We start from the raw sequence: 25477 nt of genomic DNA, 5'->3' as shown, positions 1-25477 counted from the left end.
AGGCACTTAATTTCAAGTGCATGTTTAAGTCCCATTGAATTGGAGAGATGATTTCCTAAATTCGGGGCCTGCAGGAAGAAAAGAATGTTCTGAGAGAGAGCTTTTTACTGCAGTATTAAAACTGTTTCTCTGTGTTAAACCATCTGTGCATAATATATCGCTGTTTCTTAAGAAACAGTCGTTTTACTACTGGACTACTAGAAAAAATAATTTTACTATTCCAATGAAAAGCTCTCTAAGTTAAACGACAGAAAACAAAGAGTAGGAATAAGTGGGCAGTTTTCAGAATGGAGAGAAGTAAACAGTGGTGTCCCCCAAGAATCTGTACGGGGACCAGTACTGTTCAACATTTTCACAAATGAACTGGAAAAAGGGGTAAACAGAGAGGTGGCAAAATTTGCCAGTGATACAAAACTACTCAAGATAGTTAAGTCCAAAGCAGACTGTGAAGAGTTACAAAGATATCTCACAAAACTAGATGCCTGGGCAGCAAAATGGCAGATGAAATTCAATGTTGATAAATGCAAAGTAATGCACATTGGAAGACTTAATCCCAACAAAATGATGGGGTCTACATTAGCTCAAGAAAGAGATCTTGGAATCATTCTTGGATAGTTCTCTGAAAACGTCCACTTAATGTTCAGTGGCAGTCAAAAAAGCTAACAAAATATTAGAAACCATTAGGAAAAGGATAGATAATAAAGACAGAAAATATTATAACGCCACTACATAAATCCATGGTATGCCCACACTGTGACACTACACCCCATATTCTTCATCATAATATTATTATGATATGAGTATTGTTACGAATTACACCTGGTAGGACACGCACACAAGTGCTACGAATTACACCTGGTAGGACACGCACACCAGTGCTACGAATTACACCTGGTAGGACACGCACACCAGTGCTACGAATTACACCTGGTAGGTCACGCACAGTTCGAATCTAGGCTGAGGCACAGAAACAAAGTCCACAACTGCAGAGTTCCCAAAAGACACTAAGTTTATTACGCTCGAGCGTGGTGCCCCCCTGCTAGCCAGGAAGGGACCCTGAATGCAGATTATACAAAGATTATATACCTTTTAGCAAAGTATGTTGCCCTCGTGCATCGGAAACCTTAGCCAATAAACAAACCCTTGTTTTATCTACCACCTATCCCTGCTTGGTGCATTCCTCATGCTATACCAGTATGTTAATTACACAGCATGGTCCTAAAGCCATGCATCAGTAACTTTTATTATCAGGATGGGAGGCCTCACATCAAGGCCAAGAAACCGGGAGTTAAAGACTGACAGAAACCAGATACTGGGAGACAAGGCAGGCTGGAGACAAGGAGGAGGATTTTCACAGGGATTCAATATCTAAGGATTACTCCTCCTGGTGTATGATGTGCTGGCATTTAAACAATGGTGGGCCCCAAACCAAAATGGAGTCACATGTGCTAACTTTTCCTTAACAGTATGGCATAATGATGATGTATTTTTTGAAAGATAAGGCATGTGAGATATCATTGAAAAGGTTATGAATTACTGAATATGATTATCCTACTTGTTTGCATATATCATTTTGGTATCTGAAGTTAGGAATATTATCTATGTATCTACTATAAATGTGTTTACACCTAGGGAACACCCACTAGGCAAAAAACTGTCAGTCTAGCTGGCTGGCTGGGAAGGACCATTAGGGAGAACAATAGGTTTTAGAAGAAGATAATCTCCCATTGGGGAGCCTTCCTGAGGACACTACCAAGAGCCTCCGAGTCATGGCTGTTATAACAACACTACAGGGGCATGTGACCAGATCACCTGGTACTGGACTCCATCTTGGAATACCAGTGTTTATCCACTGAAAGGCGTGGGAACCAAGCTTGGAGACAAAGGGTTCCCACCATTTTCAAAAGCTATTTAAGGCAGCGGAGTGACATCATCGAGGTTCTTCACTGACTCCCTGCCCAAAGGAGACTCTTGAAAACACCTGAGGAGCAAGGCTGAAGTGGGGAGAAGTGCTGGACCCAGGCTAGAGGGGTTTCTAGCCTGTGAAAGGAATACCTGGGGTTGCAAGCAAGGGCAGCTGGCCCCTTAAGAATCTCTGCAACCAGCTTAAATCATCATTTATGGTGAGAATGTACTATTCAAATCCAATCTCTTTAGTATATTAAACTTAGATTGATTTTTGGTTTATTTGCTAGGTAACCTGTTTTGATCTGTTAGCGATCCCTTATGATCACTTAAAATCTATCTTTTGTAGTTAATAAATTTATTTTTGCTTTGTCTAAAACCATTGCGTGCGTGGGAGTCATAACTTGGGGCAGAAAGCTATGTATATTCCTCTCCACATCGAGGGAGGGGGCGAATTTCATGAACTTACGCTGTACAGTTCCCTGTGCAGCTCAAAACGGTATAATTTTGGATTTACCCTCCGGGGGGGGGTGTGCACTTGAGTAGCTGGGCAGTTTCTTAGGTGAAGCCTTCCCATGCAGAGCTGATGTCAGCGTCTGTATGTAGCTGCAGCTGGGTGTGTCCCAACCCTTATGTATGTTGGAGGGAGCTTGAGGGTCTGTCACAGCAGGACAGTGTAAAGGGAGCCGAGGCTGGTGGGTCAAGGAAGCTCAGTGGACCCCAGTTCCAGGTGGTACCCCGGGGGGAGCCCATCACACACGCACGTTGAATGCTGCGTGCCATTCTGGTCACCCCTCTCAAAAAAGATATATTGGAATTAGAAAAGGTACAGAAAAGGGCAACAAAAATGATTAATGGTGTGGAACAGCTTTTGTATGAGGAGAGATTTAAAAGACTAGGACTTTTCATCTTGGGAAAGAGACAATTAAGAGGAGATATGATAGAGGTCTATAAAATCATGACTGGTGTGGAGAGAGTGAATAAGGAAGTGTTCTTTATTCCTTCTCATAACTCAGGAACCAGGGGTTACCCAATGAAAATAATAGGCAGCAGGTTTAAAACAAACAAAAGGAAGTACAATGCATAGTCAACCAGTGGATCTCATTGCCAGGGATGTAGTGAAGGCCAAAACTATAACAGGGTTCAAAAAAGAACTAGATAACTAGGTCCATAAATGGCTATTAGCCAATATAAGCAGGGATGCAACCCCATGCTCTGGGTGTCCCTAGCCTCTGATTGCCAGAAGCTGGGAGTGGATGATGGGAGATGGATCACTCAGTTGACTGTACTGTTCATTCCTTCTGAAGTACCTGGCATTGGCCAGAAGATCGGATACTGGGCTAGATGGACTATTGGTCTGACTCAGTGTGGCCATTCTTATGTTCTGAGAATATTGGAGCCAAAATCCAATTGACAGTCAATAGGATTTAGAATAAGTGCCTGAATCCCTTTTGAAAATTATATTAGGCTCCTAATTCAGTTAAGCATTGTACACAGAGCACTGCAATGCCTACATACCTTTAAAAATGTGGGCCTTGGTCACTTTTGAAAATGGGATTTGAATACTTCTGAAAATTTGTCTTTGTATCTCTATGGAAAGATAAGGACCTCTCAGATTTAATCTCTTCAAGATGAATCTGTTGTTTTCATAGTTTACCTTTATTTTTTCCTGTTTCCCAACCAGCTGTACTTGCATATATAGTCTAAAGGGTTGAGACTCCCTATAGGTGAAATAAATTCAGTGTAGACAGCTCCCTTTGACCTAGTCAGTGCCCCAGAATTGTGGCCCTGAAAGGCGTGGTGGAATGGTTAGGTTGGAGCCTTTGATTGATGTATTTGTCAGGGGATGGGGATAGTGAAACAGGCCAAGCCTATGATCTTTACAAAGGATTTTAATGTATTTGGGAAGGTGCTAAAATACTTAAAATCTCATGGCACTTGGAACAATGCTTTTTGGAAGAAAGTACTGTATGGCTGAACATTTGAACATGGCTGCTCCTTAGATTTCTGTAAGATGTAAACTTTGCTGAAGTTTTTGCTGTTCAGTATCCATCTCTGCTGAATCAACAATAGGAGTTGTAGGAGGCTAGTTGTAAATTACTAAGGAAAATATACTGAGTATTTCTCCACTAAGTTGCTCTTCCAGCAAGGAAACAATCAATCCTTGGACTCCAAATTTGTCCTGACTGCTGAGAAGTCATGGCAATATCATTTGGGACAGAAGATGAGTCACTGAATGGATTAGCATTGTCTCAAGCTGAAAATAATATACGGAACACTATGTACAGGAAAAAGTGGGTTCTAGTGATTTAGAGCAAGAGATGGATAGAGAACTCTTAAAGTCAATGGAACTTTCCATGTGCTTAAAATATAGGCACATGTGTTTCCAGGAGCAGCACAATAGTGGTTTTCCTGCAGTATGATTCATTGAGGCAATCTGCTTGATATTAGCCACAATGTCTGCTTCCGTTGTGGAGATCATGTCGTCTTCTGCTGTGAATTTTGGAACAATGACTGTATGCGGCAGTGGCATTAACCCAGATTTCATTAAAAAGTTTTAAATTGATTTGTCATTGCTTGTTATTGATTTCTACCACAGGGTAGCAAAAAAGTTCTTAAATTATTTGAATTTCTATTAAGGTAGCTGGATCCTCATTTCAGTACCTTGAGACCACTGGATAAAACATGCAGATAATTTAAGTATAATTTGCAAACCATAAAGAATATTCATTTCTAATACATTGTGTTGTTCTAATGTACAAAACTCTACTCAGATGCCTAGTCTTTCCTTTCTTTGTTTCTTTGAGATTGAAATAATGTACAAAATACAAAAGAGAAGGTTTTAAAAACACTGAAACTACTGGACATTTCACAAAAAGGGTTATGTGGGGCCAGATCCTAGAGCATGGTCATGTTGCAAATATGCAGGATCTGAGATGGGATGGGAAAGGTTCCTGTAAACTATTCCATGGCTTCTGGAACTCATAAATTAATAATGAATCAGTCTTTGACTGAGTGCTTGTCTGTGTATTTATTCTGCACCAGATTAAATTGCACAGCGTGTAACAGTCTGAGTTAGTAGGAGGAACAGTTGCTGAGCATCATAGCTTTTTGCCGTATGACTATTCTACCGCAGTCCTGGAGCTGTCTGCAGGCAGAAATGACCCCTGAATAACTCAGAGAAGCCAAATAATGGCTTTAAATTATGTTTGCTACAGCAGCCTACAGAGACTGTGGCACTGGCTGAGGATCACAGGAGTGGATCACATTCTGCCTTCATATACTGTCACCACACTATGTCCTGCCAGGTGGGGAGGAACTGGAGGAATTGCTAGAAGCTGAGGAGCCCAGGCCACTCAAAGAGGTTTTTGCTCTAGGTGAAGAAAAAAAAATCAAGAACCACAACAAAAGAAACATTTAGCATAGACACACCTGCTACAGGCAATGAGCATGTAATAGTATAACCCAGTAGTGTCATACCCTGACACCCCAGAGCAGTGGGCTGGACATTAAATGAGAATTCAAGGTTTCAAATTTTTTCATTCCACATTGCAACAAAAATTAAACATTTTAAAAAGTTTTCACAGAGAAAGAAAGAGAGACCCCAAAATATCACAATGGTTAGGGTACTCACCTGGGATATGGGAAACCCAGCCTCTAGTCCCTGCTCTGCCTGATTCAAACTCTTGGCTATTCTAGGGTGAGTCTATCTCTCTCTGTCTCTCATTTTGATCAGAAATTCCATCCTGCACCACAGTAAACTTTCTGATGAAAGTTTAATCAAAGCCAAAACAATACATTTCCACTAAAAGTTTCAATTTCGATGAATCAGCATTTTCTGATGGAAAAACTTCTGTCAAGAAATTCCTGACCAGCTCTGTAGAGTACTGATATTCCTGCAGCTCCACTAAACAAAAAGGATCAGAACTTTTGCACAAATTACTATAAAATGAGAACCAGAGGACTTTAGTGCACTGTGATATGAGTTATGCCCATCTAAGTCTAGGCACCTTTCATTTATTATCATGGGGATAAGGGTAGTGTATAATTTAAATACAGGAAGTGGGGTGGTTAACCAAAATAGTGAATCTTGGATCCCTATTCTCTCCTTCAGTAACTCCCATAGACATCAGAGTGTTCCTGTGGAGAAGAAAGATTTAGTCTTTTTCCTCTAGTCCAACATGCACTGGAGATTCTTTCAAAAGTTTGATTAAAAAAATCAGACAGCCACAGTATGTGATAGGTATTTGAACCTCTGCAGATTCATCTCCAGTTGAAGCTGCCTTTTGCATGACTTTGGATGAGTTTCAAAGGAGATCCATGGACCCACAAGAGTTTAGAAAATCCATTGCATGATTAAGAAAAGGTTCTTTGTTCCCCTTCATACTGCAGCATTTTACCTCCTCTGCTCAATTCTCTTGTTTTTGTTTTTCTCCTTTATCCTATAACCATTGTACTGGATGCTGATGAATAATCCTCAGAAATTAGTTTTACAGTGGAATTACTTGCTTTTTTTCCCCTACTTGGATGCAGTTCTATTTATTTTATTTTCTTCAAAAGAACAAGAGGTGGGAGGGGAAATAGTGGGCTTGTAGAAAAAATCTGCCGGAGAGGGTGGGAGAAGATATTTTGACACTTCTGAAATTAATAGCAAATGGTAACAAGTAGCTAAGCATGATCTACAGCTGTAATTATTTGGTTTAACTTTGAGAAAGTGGATCCGTGTATGGAGCCTTCCACTCTCCTCCTCCCCTGCCCCTTTGTTGTTCATTAAATCTCTCAAACCCCACATAGCTGATCCTTGACATACCCTTGGATTGATTTGTGTGCTATCGGGCATCTAGTTTTAAAATGTAGTCTTATTTTAAATTTGTTGTTGCCCTTTATTTTTAAAATCCATATCTATATTCTCTGAGTGTTTTTATTAAGATCTCATTTGGTTAATAAGTGTTATATAAAATGTACATTTGATTACCAGATTAATTTTGTCAAACACTTATGTCTTTAGTTAAAAGGCTGCACGCTTTCCCTGGCATCTTGTACCCAATACATTAATCATGAAGCAGGCTTTGACTAAGCGCTTATACATGCATTTATTCTGCAACAGATTAAAGTGCTCTGTACGTGACAATGTGAGTTAGTAGAAGTAACAGCTGCTGAGGGTCATAGCTTTTTGCCATATGACAGTCACATTTCATTGTTAACATTTACTCTGCTGCAGTTGCAATCTGGTCTGTTCAACCAGCCCTGCCACTGCACTAAGCCAGTGTAAATAAGTAGATTTTACCACTATATTCCTGCCATTTAAGTAAAATAGTTTAAGTGGAATATGAACCGAAATCCATTTTATTAGTCTTATTATCACTTAGTATTATGGTACCATTTAAAGCTACATGTGTCTAAAAATCTCATTCACTTTCCTTTGTGTGACTTCGAAAAATAGACACTCTCTCTGGTTTAGCAGGTGCTTCCAAAGAAATAGGAATGTTACAGTTTTTCAGTTTTTCTAAAGAATGAGAAATTAGTTTAGAGTGACACCTTTATCTAAGTTTCTTTTTTTAGGGCATCAGGGTAGGCAAGTTGTCATTAAACATCATCTCTTACACCAGGGTTGCCCAAACTACAGCCTGCATCCATACGTGGCCCACCAGAGCATTTCATAAGGCCAATGACCTACTTCAACATAATATACTAAAGGCCGATTTGTTAGCATTTTGTCATCATGTTTAAATCATTTGAGTTTACACAAGTGTGTAACTAGGCAATACTGTACATAGAAACAACCTAATTAACTACATACAAAACAAGCTAAACTTAACATATAAATCAATACAGGTGACTGTCAATCTTATTAAAATATATAGACTCTGGTCTATGTAGACAAGGTTGTGATATATGTGGCCTTTCTCTGTAATAAGGTTGGGCACCACTGTCTTACACAATTATTTTAAACCACTGTATTCCAAAGTGAGCAAAGAGAGTACCTGAAATAAAAAATTCAACGAATATTCACTCAGAAAATTGAATTAACTTTGGCTTGGCTGTGTTACACTCCTCCTTATGTTCGTTTTCTGCAGATATTCCAGTGGATGAGTTTGCTGGCAGTAATGTTATCAAAACAAACAGGCTGAGAATTATGCAGTTATGAGCAAGAATAAATGTTAAGCAAAGTTTAGGGAATAATTGCAGCAAGCAAATTTTGAAAATAGCTAAACTGAAAATATTTAACATAATTGAACATAATTTTAATAACTGGCACTAAAAGCCTCTATTACATCACAGGTGGAAGAGTTATTTTCAGGAGACTTGATTTAGTAGGGAGATGGTTCAGAAGGCTTCCAAATGGTGCACTTTCTGTGGTTTTCCTGAGCACTGGTGTTGAAATGGTGAGCCTGGCTTAATGTGGGCCCTTCTCTGTAGTTCGTCTACTAGTATGATAACGTTGAGCTTTGCATTCTTATTTTATTTCTGTACACAGTGTAAGCATACAAGTCACTGACCACAGTAATGCTGTGGGTGCTCTATGGAATCCCGGGAGGCAGTCAATTGTCTTATGTGCTGCCATAATCATCATAATAAGCAATAACAACCAATATACCCTTGGCCTCATGCTTGCTTCCCTTGCTCTGATTGCTCCCAAATTCCACTCTTAGGTCACAGACATATTTGACCCGCTTCTCTCCTGAGCACATGCTACTTCCCCATGAACTCTAAGGGAGAGGAGAGGAAATGGTGCATGCAGTTGCATAAACAATAATAGGGAAAAAAGGAGGAGCCCACTACAAGTGATGCAGCTCAGGAGGTGCGTGCATCAACCTCCGGCTGCACAGTTGTGAGATAGGCCCATGTCCCTCTATGAAGAGCCAGAGCTGAGACAGATTAGCCACAAGCAATGAAAGATGGCTCTTATGTGGACGACCACCTGTTTGCTTGCCTCTTTTGGACTGCTGACGGCTCATGGTCTTATGGCTGAACCACAGGGTGTGTGATGGATCATGAATGCCAGTACTGATCCCTGTGCTGCTTCTGCATACAGAACCAGAGGGCATACATCCCTAGCTATATATCCTGCTTTATCTGGGGGGTGTGTGTGTGTGTGTGTGTGTGTGTGTGTGAGAGAGAGTGAGAGAGAGAGAGAACTATCTAGGGTTGCTTTATGCCCTCACTGACCACTCTCCGCAAGCTAGAATTCACTGAAGATATCTCCCATGGTATTTTGTGAGAAATACTGAATGTATGAAATTTTGCAATTCTCTGAATTTTAAGTGAAAAATAAATGACACTGTCTGAGATGCAATTGGATGTGTGGTCCTTGATAGAAGACCTCATAGAAAGCTGAATTCATAGAAAACTGAATTTTGAGGACTTGTAAGCTGTCTGAAACAAATGGTAACAAAATTCACAAAAACCTTGTAATTATTTCAGTTGTCCCTCCTCACTTTTCCTTCTATCTGCCACCACATAGGAGAGCTAGATTTTCCACTTATTGACAGGTGGTTGTTAGAAAGGGAATGTGCTGGAGTGAAGTCTTACCAGTGAATGGCAATCACTGGGGTGCAACATGGCAACTGCTAACAGCATGCCACCATACCATATGACTGTTTTATGCCAGAAAATAAGGAATAATGTATGCAGCTGCTAACAACCAAATGATGACTGTGATATGTAAATCATGGCACACAGACATATTCACCATCTTCACTGGCTGATATCCTATTGGCCTCATTATTCTGGAGGAAATACTCTGATGAGGAAAAGCCACTATGAGCAAGCAGCAGTGTATTCAACTCCTCATGGAGCATCTGCAATACATGCACTTTCTAATGAACACTGGGCAGTGACTGGAAAAGCTGGCTACCTTACACTGAAGTGGATAGAAAAGTAGTTTATAAAGCATTTATAGGCAGTGTATAAATATGTCACTGTGTCTATTATATTTTTCTTGAGCAAACAAAAGAATTGGCTGTTTCTCACAAACTCTGCAGTCACTTCAGTCATTCTTTTTGCAGTCTCTTCCACCTGGTGAGAAGGGTATAAAGCAAATCAGCTTGCCCCTGTTCTCCAAGTGGCTCTTGGATCAATACAAAGGATTTAATATCCCTTAGTACCAGAATGCTGCAGAAAGGTGTTGGCATACTCTGTATCTGACATCTGATCTGTGTACTTTTTGGAGGCATGTTCTTTGTTAGTTATTCAGTTTGTGTTGATTTTATAAATATATTCCAGCAAACCCATACAAATAAGGTGTTCACTTGAAACAGCAGTCAATATGTTACTATTGAGTAAAATGTTCAAAGGGACCTTCAGGTGTAACTGTGATGCTGACAGACCCGGGTCGGCGGCGGGTGGGATTGCACATGGGGCCTCTGGAACTTAGTACATGAGCCTCTAATTCAGTGGTGGGCAACCTGCGGCCCGCAGGCCACACACAGCCCATCAGGGTAATCCACTGGCGGGCCGCCAGACAGTTTGTTTACATTTGCATGGCTGCCCGCAGCTCCCAGTGGCCGCAGTTTGCCATTCCAGGCGAATGGGAGCTGCGGGAAGTGGCAGCCAGCACGTCCCTGTGGCCCACCCCACTTCCTGCAGTTCCCATTGGCCGGGAATGGTGAACCGCGGTCACGCAAATGTAAACAAACTATCAGGCAGCCTGCCAGCGGATTACCCTGATGGGCCTCATGTGGCCCACAGGCTGCAGGGTGCCCACCACTACTCTACTGCATGAGCTAAAATCCATATGGCTGTTAGCTAAAGCAGTAGAGCAGATTCATTAATCTCTCTGTAAGTGGTCTCGGTGCCACTAGATGGGACAGAACACCACACCCAGGAGGTGTGTGGGTTACAACTGCAATACGGTTTGGCATATGTGTGCTAGTTTTAATCTAGCTAGCACAACTAAATTAGCGGTGAAGATGTCGTGGCACAGGTTCAGCATGGGCTAGGAACACAAGTACGCATACAGGGCCCGCAGTGATCACCCCATGTTGACTCCCATGTTGTTACATCTTCATTCCTATTTTTAGCCATACTCGGTAGATTAAAGCTAGTACAGGCATGCCAAGCCATGAGGCAATCACACCTCCAATTGCAGTGTATATATACCTTTTGTGATTTAGGCACCTAAGTCACCTGGACTTTCAATAAGTCTTAGTCTCCTAAATGCCTGTCACTTTTGAAAATGGAACTTAGGGGCCTAAGTCACTTAGGTGCTTTTGAAAACTTTATCCAATTTTTCAGTAAAGTAGAAATCAGAAGAGTTTGGTGATCAGTTTCCAATATAAATACAAATAGCAGTTGTGTTATAAAGAGGGTATGTACAATAGAAAACTACAAATTAACTTCCAGAAAATGAGACCTGGAATAAAGTTACAGAATAACATATGAGTTATCTTCTCAGAATTCTGTACTTCAGAATTATTGTCAGAAAAATGCCAATGTATGCGCAATACCAAATAGTCTTTGCAAATGAGAAACTTTACCACATTTTCGTATAGTATTAGATGCTCTAAAAAGGTTACCAACAATTGCTAAAATATGGTGAATAAAGGGGCACTTTAAAGCCTTTCAGTGTGTTATTGCAGTATGTTCGATAGGCAGCATGCTAGCCACAATAACGGGGAAATCTTTGATAAAGTGCATTAAGGCATCAGAGGAATATGTTCTTGCTGTGCTTTTCAGCACAGAAACTTCTCTCCCAGGGAGAAACTGAACTAAAACACTGCAGACCGATTCTTACACATAAAATTGCCTGTTAGAAGCATGTCCAAGCTGACTGGTTTGAAGGTAAAGAGGACAGCTCATCATCCACTGGTAGTAGGGATCAGGTAGAGGAGAAAATAGCACAAGTTGTAAAACTTAAACATTGAAGTTAGGAACCATGAACTCCAACAGTATTGCTATCACTAGGGTGTGAGGGATGGATAAACTAGTATGAGCAAAATAAGCATAACCTGACCTTTTGCCCAGCCCTTAAATATTGCTGATTGCACACACAACCAAAAATCAGGCAAATGCTGCCATTTTGAGGGCTTGCATATCATTCACAATCCAGCCTCATTCGCGATGAAATGTATTCAGTGTTTTTACAAATTTGCCATATACTTCAGACAATGCGAATATTGCTCAAAAGATATGCACGCTCTTGTAGCAGTAGCTGCTGCCGTGTTTCGGGCCCATCTGCAGCCTCTGTGGGGATGACATCAAGCTTGCTACAAAGCTGCAGATCTGTATAACCATGGGCATACCAACTCTATGGTACAGCGCTGAAATGTGAGTGCAGCAGAATGGTGTCTTTGATTCATGTTGTCTTTGTGTATTAGCAGAACAGGATCAGCGATGAAGATATTCATAGTGAAACACACAAATGGCCTCCATTGGCACTGGTTCAGTTTCGGCAACTTTCCGTCCATCAGGATGGAAGGCCAATGAATTTGCCAGCCGTGTATCAGCTTTCTTTGGTAAACACGCTTTGTATCACATGGTTGCCAAAAGCTTCAGTGGTATGATAAGCGCAGTGATGCCACAAACTAAACCTGCAGCCAGACCGCCTTAAGGACCTAATTAGAGATCAGTCTGTATGGTGCTTGGTCTGCATGAAGGCTATGACCCTTTGGGATTTGCCATGATGATGATATAGTTCAGACAAATGATTTTCAGACTACAGGGTGTTCACAAACTGCCTACTTTGATTATTTGTAATGTGTGATTGGTCACGAGGTGGTGTTTCAGCTGACTGTTGGTTGAATGAAAAAACCCTACACAACAGAGCCCTGCAGCTACACAGAGCCCCATGAATTTCAGTGGGGCTCTATCCTCTGTTATTGGGGCCTCCAATGGTACAGGGGGTCTGGCTGCATAGAGTTTCTTGCAGGGTCAGAGCCTAGTTGTTTTATTTTGAAGCCTCCAGGATTTGCATATATTTTAATTCAAACCCAAAGGCCATCTGAATAGTCACAAACAACAATAGATATTTTCTCTGATCTTCCATATTGCATAATAGCCACCATCCTGTTTAACAATAAACACACTTTCAATTAAGTTTCTCAGAATTTTTCAATGTCACTAGTATAAGCAAGTTTTTGCATCTAAAAGTGAACTTCATGCTACCCCGTTGCATCTCCCCTTCATCCCTGTGTCAAAATTATATTTCTGGCTAGCTTTGTTGGACACACCGGCCCAAATTTACCAAATAGCATAAACAGATATGAACAAGTAATTTGTGTATGTCATTACCATGATTGTAAAAGCACTGTGATTACATGCATTTACACAAATGCAGTACTCGAAGTTTCAGAACAAAGAGTGCTGCTTCGTGACTTGGCATCTAGAGGGTCTGCTAACTGCTAGAACTACCGTCGCTGCCTGAGTGATAAGACTTGCGTACGATGTTGACTAATGTCCTTAGGAAGCAAACGAGGTTTGTCAGATGATGCTAAGGAGAAATGTCCTTCTGCCTTTTGGACCAGAAAATGATATCATTTATTTTGGTGTAGTTAGGTGTGATTGATCTAAATCTTTGTTGTTCCTTCTTTAGAAAGTAAACTTCATGTTAACCACTAACAAATAATAACATTTAAACTACATCATATAATCATTTAATAAACTGCTCTATAGCGTATCTTCAGTACCTTTCAAGCCAAAGCATGATGTCTGCTGCACTGAAAAGTAGTGGGCCCGCAATGACTGACAATTTAAAAACAATTTGAAATTTCATATGGTGTGGATTTCCAAAGCAGGAGCAACATTACTGTCCCTATGCTATAAAAAAAAAATAGTACCCTGGTGTTATTGTGAACCTTTGTTTTATTTATTATTGTAGAAGACTTTCAGTTTAGGTATATGCCTCACGGAGACCAGGGCATTATTACAGTTTTACTTGTGTGTTCTCAAAGACAATGCAGGGTAGTAAAGAAACTTTAAGAGCAGACCTATGCCTACCCCAATTTCTGGGCTGGGGATTTGATACGATGGTGAGCAATGTGAGGCTTATAATAGGTGGGAGGGAGGGGGATTTGAGAGCTAAGGGTGTTTCCTCTTTCCTCCACCCCATTCCCTTTACATAGGCATAGCTAGTGTTTGACTTGTTCATTTGGGGCGATGGGGGCCAGCCTACACCACAGTGGCAGCTGGCACATCAGCATAGTGCTTGGTTGTGCCTCCTTTGCTGCCATTAGTGGATTCATGGGATGCAGCAGAGTGTATTTTCTCTTCTCACTCTGAACATGTTCCAGATAAAAAGATAGAGGAATCTTCTTTAAAATCTATTTAAAGCAATTTAATTCCACTCAATCCAAAGGCCCCCATCAATTTGACCCACCAATACAATGGTCCTTGTAATCTAGTGGAGACTTGTTCAGATGTTCTGTATATGTGGTGCTCTTCCAGTCTTGTAATTATTGTCTTCCTGGTTCTTCTAGTAATGAATGGCTTCTGGTACCATACACCAGGCCTAGAATAGATTTTCCCATACACACACTTCAGGCATTTCTGGAGCAACCTCCCTGAGAACTTGGGGTCTAATGAAGCAGGCCAATGCTCCCACAGGAGAGGGAGCAAAGGAAGAGGTGGACAGGTAAATGGAGATTATGTGATGAAAACTGTTTTTTCTTTATGGTCTTTACATATATAGTCTCCATTACTTTAAGGCCCTCTTTGAAACTTAGAAATTTCTTTTTTTAACCAATTATTTTCTTCGTCTCTTGTCAAATGTTGATTTTTTTTTCACCCATCTGTTTCTAGTGGAATGGGAGCCAAAATTATTCCTTTTTTGTTTACTTCTGTTTATAATGATGTCAGCAACAACATGTCCCTCTCTGTAAATGGTATTCGGTAGATTCTGGCTGCAGAGCACATGGGAAAAGCTCACCCTCTATTTTCAAGACTCTCATATGGTAGCTTAGAGTTGTATTTTAATTTTGCTTCAGTGGACCAGTACAATCATGAGAGAGATTTAGGAGGGTGAAGTTAGAACTAACTTCATTGTTTTGATTTAGAAATAAAAAATTGTGTTGCCTTTTCTCCCATGAGTAGTTTCACTGAAGTTGGTGGGCGTGCTTGTGGAGTTTAGGTATCGCTCTCTGTAAGTGAGGATGTGATAATCTAGCCCTAATTGTTTGTTCCTACATGTTGCTCTTTTTGGTGAATGTAGTGAGCTCACCAGCTCATATTTTTCAGTTGGTAGTAAGGAAAAATGCACCAGGTGTCACTATTTGGTTTTATTTTCAAACATGATTCATAGAATCGTAGAACTAAAAGGGACCTCAAGAGGTCATCTAATCCAGTCCCCTGTACTCATGGCAGGACTAGCTATTATCTAGACCATCCCTGACAGGTGTTTCTCTAACCTCCTCTTTAAAATCTCCGATGATGGAGATTCCACAACCTCCCTAGGCAATTTATTCCAGTGCTTAACTACCCTGACAGTTATGAAGTTTTTCCTAATGTCCAACCTAAACTACGCTTGCTGCAATTTAAGCCCATTACTTCTTGTTCTATGCTTTTTCTCCCTCCTCCTTGTAACAACCTTTTATGAAAAATGAAGCAGGTGTTATTAGCCCCAATATATCTGCTGAAGTACCTGGACAAGGGAGGATTCAGTTCTTGGCTAGGGTGCTGACTGTTTCAATGGAATCTATTTTGTTCTGGATGCATGTTGGGAAGGACTGAAACTTGCTGAACAAGCAAAATAAAATAAAGGAGGGAGAAAGGGTTGGGTCATGTGTTCTTTCTGTCTATTCTGAAGAGCCAATACTGAGGTTCCACCTCAGTGTCCCTGATCACTGCAGATCCCCAAGGTCCATCCCAAATTCAGGAAATTCATGGGTTCTGGAGCTGAACCCCTGTTTCTTTAATGGAGTCAAAGGTGACAGACTCTATCTTCCCCTTCTCCCAACTCCAGTGGAAAAATTCTTTGGAGACTCAGTGGAATTTTCTATCTAATCTGTGGACTATTTACAGGCAGGAAGGAATTGGATTTTAAATATGTAGGCTATTAATAAGCATTTATTTAAGTTAAATATTCTTAAGTGAAAAATGAACAACAGATACATTTCCCTTTGCAGTAATTACAAAAAAATATGTTCCGGATTATTCAAATATGATAGCGAACTTGGTTCCAACTTCAGCCTTTAGATTGTTGCTTTAGCACAAAATTTCCAACTGGACTCAAACCAACCTCTTAGTTTTGCACACCCAGAAATGTTATGTTAGCCCTGACAAAAGTAGTTAATGTTTGAAAATACAAAGCATTATTTAAGTGCTAAGTTTTATTTTATGAGACAGCTGGTCACCATAGTTGTAGACACATTATCATCATTAAGGCTGCAAATCAGCTTCTATTCTAGTCTCTTGTTTTCACAGGGTTTATAAGCTTTTTAAACATTCAGGACCTAACTGTGCAGCCCTTACTCCCATTGGTGATCTGTCAGTCCCATGTAATTTAGGGTTACCATATTTCAAGTTCCCAAATGGAGGACATTGGCAGGGTGGAGAAAGGGGAGAGGGAACTCGGGGAGGGTACAGTTTGGGGGTGCTGGCACTGCTAGGGGGAATTTTGGGGGTTCTGGAGAGGTGTGTGTATGTGTGTGTACTAAGACGAAGTTTTGGGGTGGATGCTGGAGGGGATACCTGCAGCTTCACTCTCGCCGGGTAGGGGGGCAGTGTCACGCTCCCTGTCAGGGTGGCTGGCACAGGCCCAGGATGCAGCGCTGTCCTGTCGGTCAGTGCCTCCCTCTGGGCCTCTCACCAGGGTCTGGCCCTGTCACTCTTCCCAGCCGGCCTCTGTGGCCCCTCAGCAGGGCAGGCAGCCTGTATGAGAGGCGCTTGGTGGCTCTGCTTACCGGCAAGGCCAGGCCAGGGTGGGTGGGATCTGGCAGCTGTGGATGAAGGGTGGAGACCGATCAGGGCACAGAAACAGCTCTTTCTGAGCTGAAATGTCTGTTCCACAAAATTCTCGGACATTTCCTCTTATTTGAAAAATCTACCCTAATGGAGGATCAAAAAAGAGGTCATGTCTGGGAAAACCTGGACATATGGTAATCTTACTAAGATATACTCTTAGTATATCTTACTATTGACATCAGTGGAACCACTCGGATAACTCATTGCTCAACAACTTGAGTATGAGTTTGAGTATGAGTTTCCCACTCTACCACTTTGGGGCTGAAATTTCCCAGGCCTGGTCTCTGCCTGGAGGTGTGTTTCTGTGGACAGTTTGAACACAATCTATCTGGCTATTTTACGTTTGACCACACTGTGTAAGGAATGGGTCTACAGCCAGCAAAAACCACTGAAGTTTGAAACTTCCCATGAACATAGTCCTTACTGGGGACTAGTTCTTGAAAATTGTGAATTTGTATTTACCAAAGTTACAATCATCTGAAAATTGTGAATTGATCATGGGCATTAACCTTACCCCACAACAGAATGTCTACCACCTGGTGTTCTTTGTGGGGGCAGTGCAACACCAAACTGCCACAATGTAGGGAAGTACTTAAATATTACAGGTTAGCCTACATTAAATATATTTGTTAACTTAAAGGGAACCAGAATTTTGACTATTATTATTTTACTTGTGCTGTAGCAGGCATTTTGTCCAATAAAACAGTAAAGTCATTGATAAGAGAAGTTGAAAACTCAGCATTTCCATACATCAACCCTTTCAGAATTGTCTCATGGTATTAGTTGTAGATTTTAATATTGCTTCTCATTATGTCTGAGATAACTTTTCCAGCCTTCAGCCAGTTCCCTTAATTAAAAAATGTGTTTGCTTGTAAAGCGTTTAGTCTTTTATTTTTTTCTTAAATCACAGAAAATGGCCTTGTGTTTTGGTGTTTGTTTATTTTACAAATATAATTTTTAAAAGCCTCCACAAAATAGCAGTCCATGTGCCACGTTGTTTACATGATCCATCACATTTTGGTCCCTTGGAAATTTGGCTAATAGCCAATATCAAAAAAGCTCTGTGTTGAATTGAAAATTTTTTGTGTGACTACAAGAGGTGTATTTTGCTACACTTGTTATGTGAAAAAATGTTCTTCCTCATTATGGTGTGTACCTGCTGTCTTTCAGATTACAATGGTACAAAAGTTAATAGATTCATAAAGATTAAAACCAGAAAGAGACCATTATGATCACCTCACCTGACTTCTCATGTAACACAGGCCATACAATTTCACCCAATAACTGTGCATCAAGCCCATAACTTCTGATTGAACAACATGATTTGTGCTCACAGATAATTTCCTTTAGAAAAGCTGTTTAAAATTATGTTTTTCCAGAGAAATTACTAGTCCTCCAATAAAATGTATAACTAAGCAATAAATGCTTGAGCTGGTCAAAAAAAGAAAGAATGAATGAAAAATTATAGGGGGGAGGTTTTTTGATCAAAGTACAAACAAATTCAACAAGCTCTAGCACTATACCTGGTATTGATTGCAAGGGTGAGGTTAAGGGGTTATATTAGTCATGGTATGTAATTTGATTTTCTTCTCCAAAAACATGTGAAATCCTAGCACCTTGAAGTTGATGGCAATCTTGCCATTGATTTCAGTGGAGCCAGGATTTCACCCCTTTTTAATATGTTGCAAATAACTTTTCATAAACTCTTACTTATTCTTATTATACTATAGCTTAGCTTTTTTATGTAGTTAGAGAGAGTTATCAATAAGGCCACCATTGTATGTGCAACCCAGTAACTGTAAGTAATTGCACAGGAGTAAATAAAAAGACATATTTAAAGAATGCACCATAAATTTTAATGCCTACAGATCAGATTTATGATCCCTTGAGAAAACATTCTGGGCACAGGCTTAAGTGTAAATCAATGGTGTGTCTATAATACTAAAGAGACTGTTGATTGAGAGAACGTTTGGAATTTTGGGGCCTGTGTATATAAGTTAATAATGTGTTCCTTATCTAATTAAGAAACTGAATTTGCTAGACTGCTTTGTGCCTTTCTCTAGATACTCAGGCATAAACACTGGTGAAATATGAGACAAGACTTCTAGTGCCATCACTTCAGTGTGTCTGTGTTGTATTGTACTGGAGTTATATGATGATGATATAAAACTTCTGAATGAGTAAGGAGAATATGACTTTGAAATCCTTTGAAATCCAGCTTTCACACTGAAACTGTAGTCAATCGAATTGCACCCACAAGATTATATGATATAGTGCAGGAATCTCCTCATTTAGTAATTCATCTTGATAGAGTTTTTCATCTCATGAGCCACCTCACATCCCATTGACAATTGTGATGATCACCTCCTTCCCATTTCTTATTTCATATCCCTGTGACTGCTTAAGCATTAGCTTTAATGTAATATAAGAAAATTTGTGTAATTCATCTCTCTATGCTTACAAAATTTACAAAAGCTCTGCAGTCCACAAGTAGTCAATGAACCTCAGTTTATGAACCACTGATATAGATGGATAAGTGGGATTTATTAACAATTTATTATGGAAATCATTATTAGGTTGTTTTCACTGTCACAAATTTGGACTAATGCCGAAACTGGATTCTAATTACAAACCTAACATCTTCTGAGTGCAACAGAAGTTAGTGAAAAGGCAATCATTGTGTGGTTCAAATTAGTATTTTATTGTGCTGATAATATTGAATTCCTGACGGAAGCTTAATTTCAGATGTGATGTTATAAACTAAGATCCAAGGTTTACTTCTAGTTGGGGCCCATATCTGCTTTTAACATTTTATATTAAGGATAATTCTAGAACCGTAGCACACTCCGCGTCGTCTTCAAAGTTCAGCAGAGTCATGACAGGGTATCAGCACAAGTAATGGTGCAGCACCTAATCCCATAATCTTATGCCTCAGCAGTGAGAAATCTGCTGCTATTTGTTGTATTTGGGCTCTGACACTACATGCCTATTAGGGATTCTACTAGTCTGCTTTGGATGCGTGGATTATTGAGCTTTTGATGTAGTGACCTGTGTAACATCTTTTTATGATACTTCCCCCTCCTATTTGTATCTCTACTACCTTGGCACTTCAAAGATACCATTGTTGACGGTGACGTTATCCATTAATATCTTGTTGTTTCCTTATGGCTGGTGCAAAAGAAAGCAACTTTTGCTAATTGACAGACTTTTATTATGGGATTGGGATCAGCACCCAAAAAAGGTTTCCTTTATTGCTTAGTGCCTTAGTAATCTCTGATTTAAACTTATTCAATAAATAATGTATCCTCCAAAATGAAAGGAAGGCAAAATTAGAAAACTGTTCATTTAAAAGGGTCACTAAACTGTGTACAATGTATCTATGGACCGCTGATGTTGTCGTCTTGATTTATTTTTGGATTTATGTTTCTTTCAAACTTGTTAAGAGAAAAAGTTGGATCTTAATAACAATGCCATTCTCTAAAACATTAGGCCGTATACACTGTCTCATACTACTTCAGCATCTCAATGATATTATAAATGCAAATGCTGCACAGTTTCCTAACTGATGTTGGGTACAGCCGATATTAGATTTACATTTTCCCCAGGGGAGCTTCTCTTTTGTGTCTGCAGTTTGCATCTCCAAAAGGAGATTTGTAAGAATGTTACAGCAACTTTATTTTTAATCTAGCCGTTTAGATTTCCCTTTATCAGTTAGTAGATCATACTATTTACCCATGTTTATACTCTAGTAATTACCTTGCATGTTAATTATGTAAACACTCTTTCTGCTTATGTACAAATTAAATCTAATCTTGATGTTATAAAAGGTATCTCCCACAACTACTAGTCCATTAGTGTATTATACTTGTTGTTGTTTTCTAAAAGGGAAAAATGCATGTTGTTAGGAACTAAATAGACATGGAGATACAGCACCAGCCCTAGCTGTGTCATGACAATAGCAAAATTGCAGCAGACAAATGTCTTCTAAGAGCACATCGAAGGAAAAACATTACTTGTCTTCCCACTTAATGACGGGGTGTACTTCTTGACTGTTAATGACAGGCTAATGTTGAGCTTATGTCACCAGAACACAGGCTTCAGGAGAGCAGCATAGAAATTAAACTTGTTAAGCAAGGACATCGTTGATATGGTACTTTAATTCCCAACAGCAGCATTAAATCATAGTATCATTTTTCTCCTTTAAAAATGTTTCTTACAGTCTCTGACAAGTGTTTGTTAAATAAGAGTGTCAATAATTCATACAAAGATGGACATTTTGCTATGTAAATATGAGCTAAATGGTTTTGTTCTTGTTTTATTTAGCATTTATTGAAATGGTGTATTTTTACTAGACTGTAGCATATGGAGTAGTAATTGTTTGGTCCTTTGCTTTATAGGAGGTGTTTTACTTCAGTATATGGGAATTTCTGTGCGCTAACATGAGAATGTAATTAAATACATTTTAAACGTCTAAAAGTAATATTTAATTTAAAATTTCAATCTATTTCTGTGCCAGAGAAGCCCATAGAAAACAACCTTTATGCTATTTCTACTTTACAGAGACCAGACACTTTTTTTGTGTATTGGGGCGTAGAATTTTCACATCTGTGCCAAAGGATTGTTTCAGCTACATGTTGTTGTGAATTGTTTATCTGAAATATTGTTATTGAAATGTGTTAATGGACTGACCCTACTAAATGTGAAATGGCTCTGTATTGTAAAAGATAAGTAAAAGATTTTATACCAGTGTGGAAAATGGTGCTAAAAATAAATCTCTAATTTTGAAAATGCAGGGCATTGTTATGAAGGTGTAATCTACGTGAGCTGAAAGACTTTAGTGTTGAAATACTCTTGTCTCTCTTAAAAGTCCCTCTGTTTGCAGGACAATTGCAGGTTGTCAGTGATCATTCTAAATCACACAACACATTGTAAATTTTACTGAGCATTTCCTTTAATTCAATCACATTAGATTTAGAAGCTCTAACATTTGAAGTTCAGCTGTGTATAAAAGAAGGCGATTAATGATACTTTTCTAATATACTTCATGATGCTCACCACAAAATAATTATAACTGCACATTGTTAAAATTCCATTTCTGTCTTTCCCAACTCTACATTAATAGATAAACTTCTGGGTTAAGCTAACATTGAATTAATTTATTATGAGAATAATCTAGGTGTGTTTGAAGAGATACAATGTCTATTTTCATGTCATCATGTTTGGTTAAGAAATAAAAGGTACAAAGTACATACCGTACATTTAAACATTCAAAAAAACATTATTTTCTCTGAAGCATTAACTATCTCTCTCTCTCTCTCTCTCTCTCTCTCTCTCTCTCTCTCTCTCTCTCTCTCTCTCTCTCTCTCTCTCTCTCTCTCTCTATATATATATATATATATATATATAAGCTTGGTGAAACCTTGTTATGGGTTGAGTTGTCACTTCATTGAGATTTATAGGTGTGAACTCTTAGTCTTCAGTTAACATAACTGTAAGGATAAGCCCCTAGCCTAGGACAAAGGGGGGTTGTGAACTTGTCTAGGAGTTTGGACTGAGTAGACAAAGAGGTTTTTTTGAGTATTATTTTGGGTGGGTTGCAGGAAGGGGATGCAGATCACCCAGACACAGAAGAGAGAGAGAGGTAAAAAGCAAGGAAGCCAAGCAATATACATGTATGCAGACATGCGCGCACAAACATATATCATATGCACACACCAGCAAATGAAGGACGCTATCCCTACCACCACATGTGGTTATCCAGGCAGGGCAGTTACAAGTAGCTCTTTAAAATATGACCATTGAACCTGCTCAGAATTATTGTGTCTCACTTAGGGGTTAATTTGCAAGGTACTGTGCCATCACAGATAGTGGAGGTTTTCATTATAGGTTTTCATGAAGGCATTACTTCATGCACCAGCTCTTTATCTTTCTCATAGCTTTGCAACTTCCTGTGACTTGGTTCTATGCAACACATTTATTTTTATTGACTTTGGTGTGTGACCTCTCTGTTGTACAGGTCGGTGTCTGAAAAGCCAAGAGCTGAGATGTTCCATCGTTTGGGAGACTAGATTAAAATTTGCTAAATCCAGACTACAGAGATAAAGTTTTTTTCTGAAAGTGTAACTGAGTGAGGCAAAAAGGACAGCATACTCTGTGAAAGTTATTTCAGCAATAAAATCCTGATAGATACTTCCAGCTAGACAGTAGTGGACAAAATATAAGCTTATGATGAGGGGAAATATAGAGGGACTTTATTATTTGCCAGATTTGTTATTCATGAAAAAGGATGATTTCATTTTCAAAAAGATATATAGATTTCTGGTTTTTTTAAATTTTATTTTATATGTATCTGTTTTATTGCAAAAAATTCAGAATCTTAAAACAAGAAATGTTCCACATTGCTGCTTCAAGTTATCTGATATAACACTTACTCTGTACATGAGTATTTCCATATATGCTGTGATTCAATAAAACACTAAATGCATTTTAACCCATTCCTATTCAACAAAGGAATTAAGAATGTGTTTAAATTCATGGGATTTGGGCACATGCTTAAAGTGAAACATGTTGGTGTTCTTTTCTGAATTGGGAGCAGAGTACTATATGTCCTCTCTCTCTCTCTCTCTAGCAATGATGAATAATTGAAACCACACCATTTAGATATTTTCCCTGCATTTTGTTAAATCTTGTTAACAGGGTAAGAAGCAGGAAGTTCCTCGGGAAGAACAGGGACCAACCACTAAGAATTTGGATTTTTGGGCCCAGCTCATTACTCTGATGGTTACCATCATTGATGAGGATAAAACTGCATACACGCCTGTCTTGAACCAGTAAGTACCCTCCTTTGGAAAATTTGTATGAAAAATCAGGGATTTAATGAAAGGAAATACACTGGACTTCAGCATTTTCAGTTTTGATGTGATTAGATTTGATTAAGTGGCAAAACCTGAAAGACAGGAGCTTAAAACTGTACTTGGTACATTTTTTAAAAACTGCTTTCTTCCCTCAAAAGCAGAATATAAAAACAGTAAAGCAAATGACAACTAATCTCCTCCTCCTCAACTCAGAAATAGGAATGGATAGAAATAGACATGAGCTGAGTCCTTAAGGATATTTCAAACCCAAAAATCCTTGCATCAAAAACCCCTTAAATTTCTGATCCTGCCAGCTGAGAGGGATCATCATGGCCACGTGGAGCCCCACTGTAATTGTCAGGGCCCTGCCTCCGTGGATCTGATTGTAGAATCAGGGCTGAAGGTTAGGAGAAACCAGCGTAGTTACCTGTCATTTCATTTATAAACCCCACGCTTTCCAGTCGCAAGTTCTTACATGTCTGACAATGGAGAGTAATAGGAATTTCATTTTTCTCAAACATTTTTCTCCACAACTTTTGGGAGTACTAATTTTACATATTTTCTGGGGGGCAAGAAAACATTGTGATAGAGCACTTTGAATAGCGCTAGTCAATTGTGTGATTGATGAGACATGACTTGATTGCCTCAATAGTGCCCTTGATTCACAGTGGAATTCTCCTTGGCTTCTGTGGGAGTCCGTGCAGTTTGCAGCCTCTAATGTGATTTAAGAGAAACATGCTCTTTAAGTGAATGCAAGTCAGAAGAAAAACATGATGTTCAAGATTTAAATAGTAAATATTATTTTTCTGTTAGGTTCCAGACTAATTTAATACTTGTTTAACTAACTTACGAGTAAATAGAGGATTCTCCCAGGTCTGTACAGTTAACGTCATGCACAGTACCTCATATAGCAGTAGCTGTCAGCAAAGGGAAATGGATGTTTTAATGAAAAGGATCAGTGGTCCCAAACCAAAACTCTGGATTGAAATGTACCTGAGTTTTGGGAAACCAAGTTCTATCCAAACTTTGAATTTCTGGCCCATCTCTAAATAAGAGCTTTCCACTCAATTTGCAATTTACAGTGTATATGCTGAGAGAGTTCATCTAAGAATTCCGTTCTACTGTACAAAAGAATCAGAAGATTCACTTCTTGTAGCACTTTTAAGTGTTCAATGCTGTGTAAAACTTTGTGGCTTTACTGGGCTAGTTTATAGGAATTAATACCTACTTTTTGTTCTCTGCATGTAGAATCTCGTATGAGATGTTCTTCTCTGGCTGACTCTGCTATAGTGGATGAAGAATATCTGTTCAGTCCTTTACAATACTAATATCTAATTGAGAACCAGGATCCCAGTTAAAAAAAATAACTATCTGGATAGGAATCTTGTGCTTAGTGCCATACAAAATTTACGAAGGAGCTGGGCCCTGCGGTCATATGATTTAAATAGAAAGACCAAGTGGTATTCCTTTTTTTAACTTTTGAAATGAAATTATACAATATTTCTTTGTTTGGTGGATTAATGTTTTATGGAAGAAGTGACATGATTAAAACAGTATGCTGCAATTGCTATTTGCTAGATAATGTTGTATAGCCATGTAACAGTGTTGTATAGCCATGTAACAGTGCCAGAGAAACTTACTGGATATACTTTCCATACTTTTTTCTGAGGGAAAATCCCAGGCTAATCTTCTGAGAGACTAAAGAGCTGAATGGATTGGAATTTCTGATCTAGTTTATGATTTCAATTATGGGAATCGTTAACATTAATAGTTAATACATTTTTAGTTTGATATTCCTGTATTTACTTAAATTCTGGCTC

At 39.2% G+C, this 25477-nt stretch overlaps 1 protein-coding gene across 2 annotated transcripts in view; it reads left to right on the top strand.

The window, feature by feature from the left end:
• The window catches only part of UNC13C (unc-13 homolog C), a 387958-nt gene that overhangs the window by 198413 nt on the left and 164068 nt on the right, over window positions 1–25477 (top strand). For both annotated transcript variants that reach the window (XM_077828069.1, XM_077828068.1), the window contains one exon: window positions 23500–23633. In XM_077828069.1, the coding sequence (XP_077684195.1) occupies window positions 23500–23633 (134 nt within the window). The remainder of the gene's footprint in view (window positions 1–23499; window positions 23634–25477) is intronic.

The sequence above is a fragment of the Eretmochelys imbricata genome, chromosome 10, assembly GCF_965152235.1.
Source record: "Eretmochelys imbricata isolate rEreImb1 chromosome 10, rEreImb1.hap1, whole genome shotgun sequence".
NCBI lineage: Eukaryota > Metazoa > Chordata > Testudines > Cheloniidae > Eretmochelys > Eretmochelys imbricata.
This window is presented reverse-complemented; position numbering and strand designations above follow the sequence as displayed.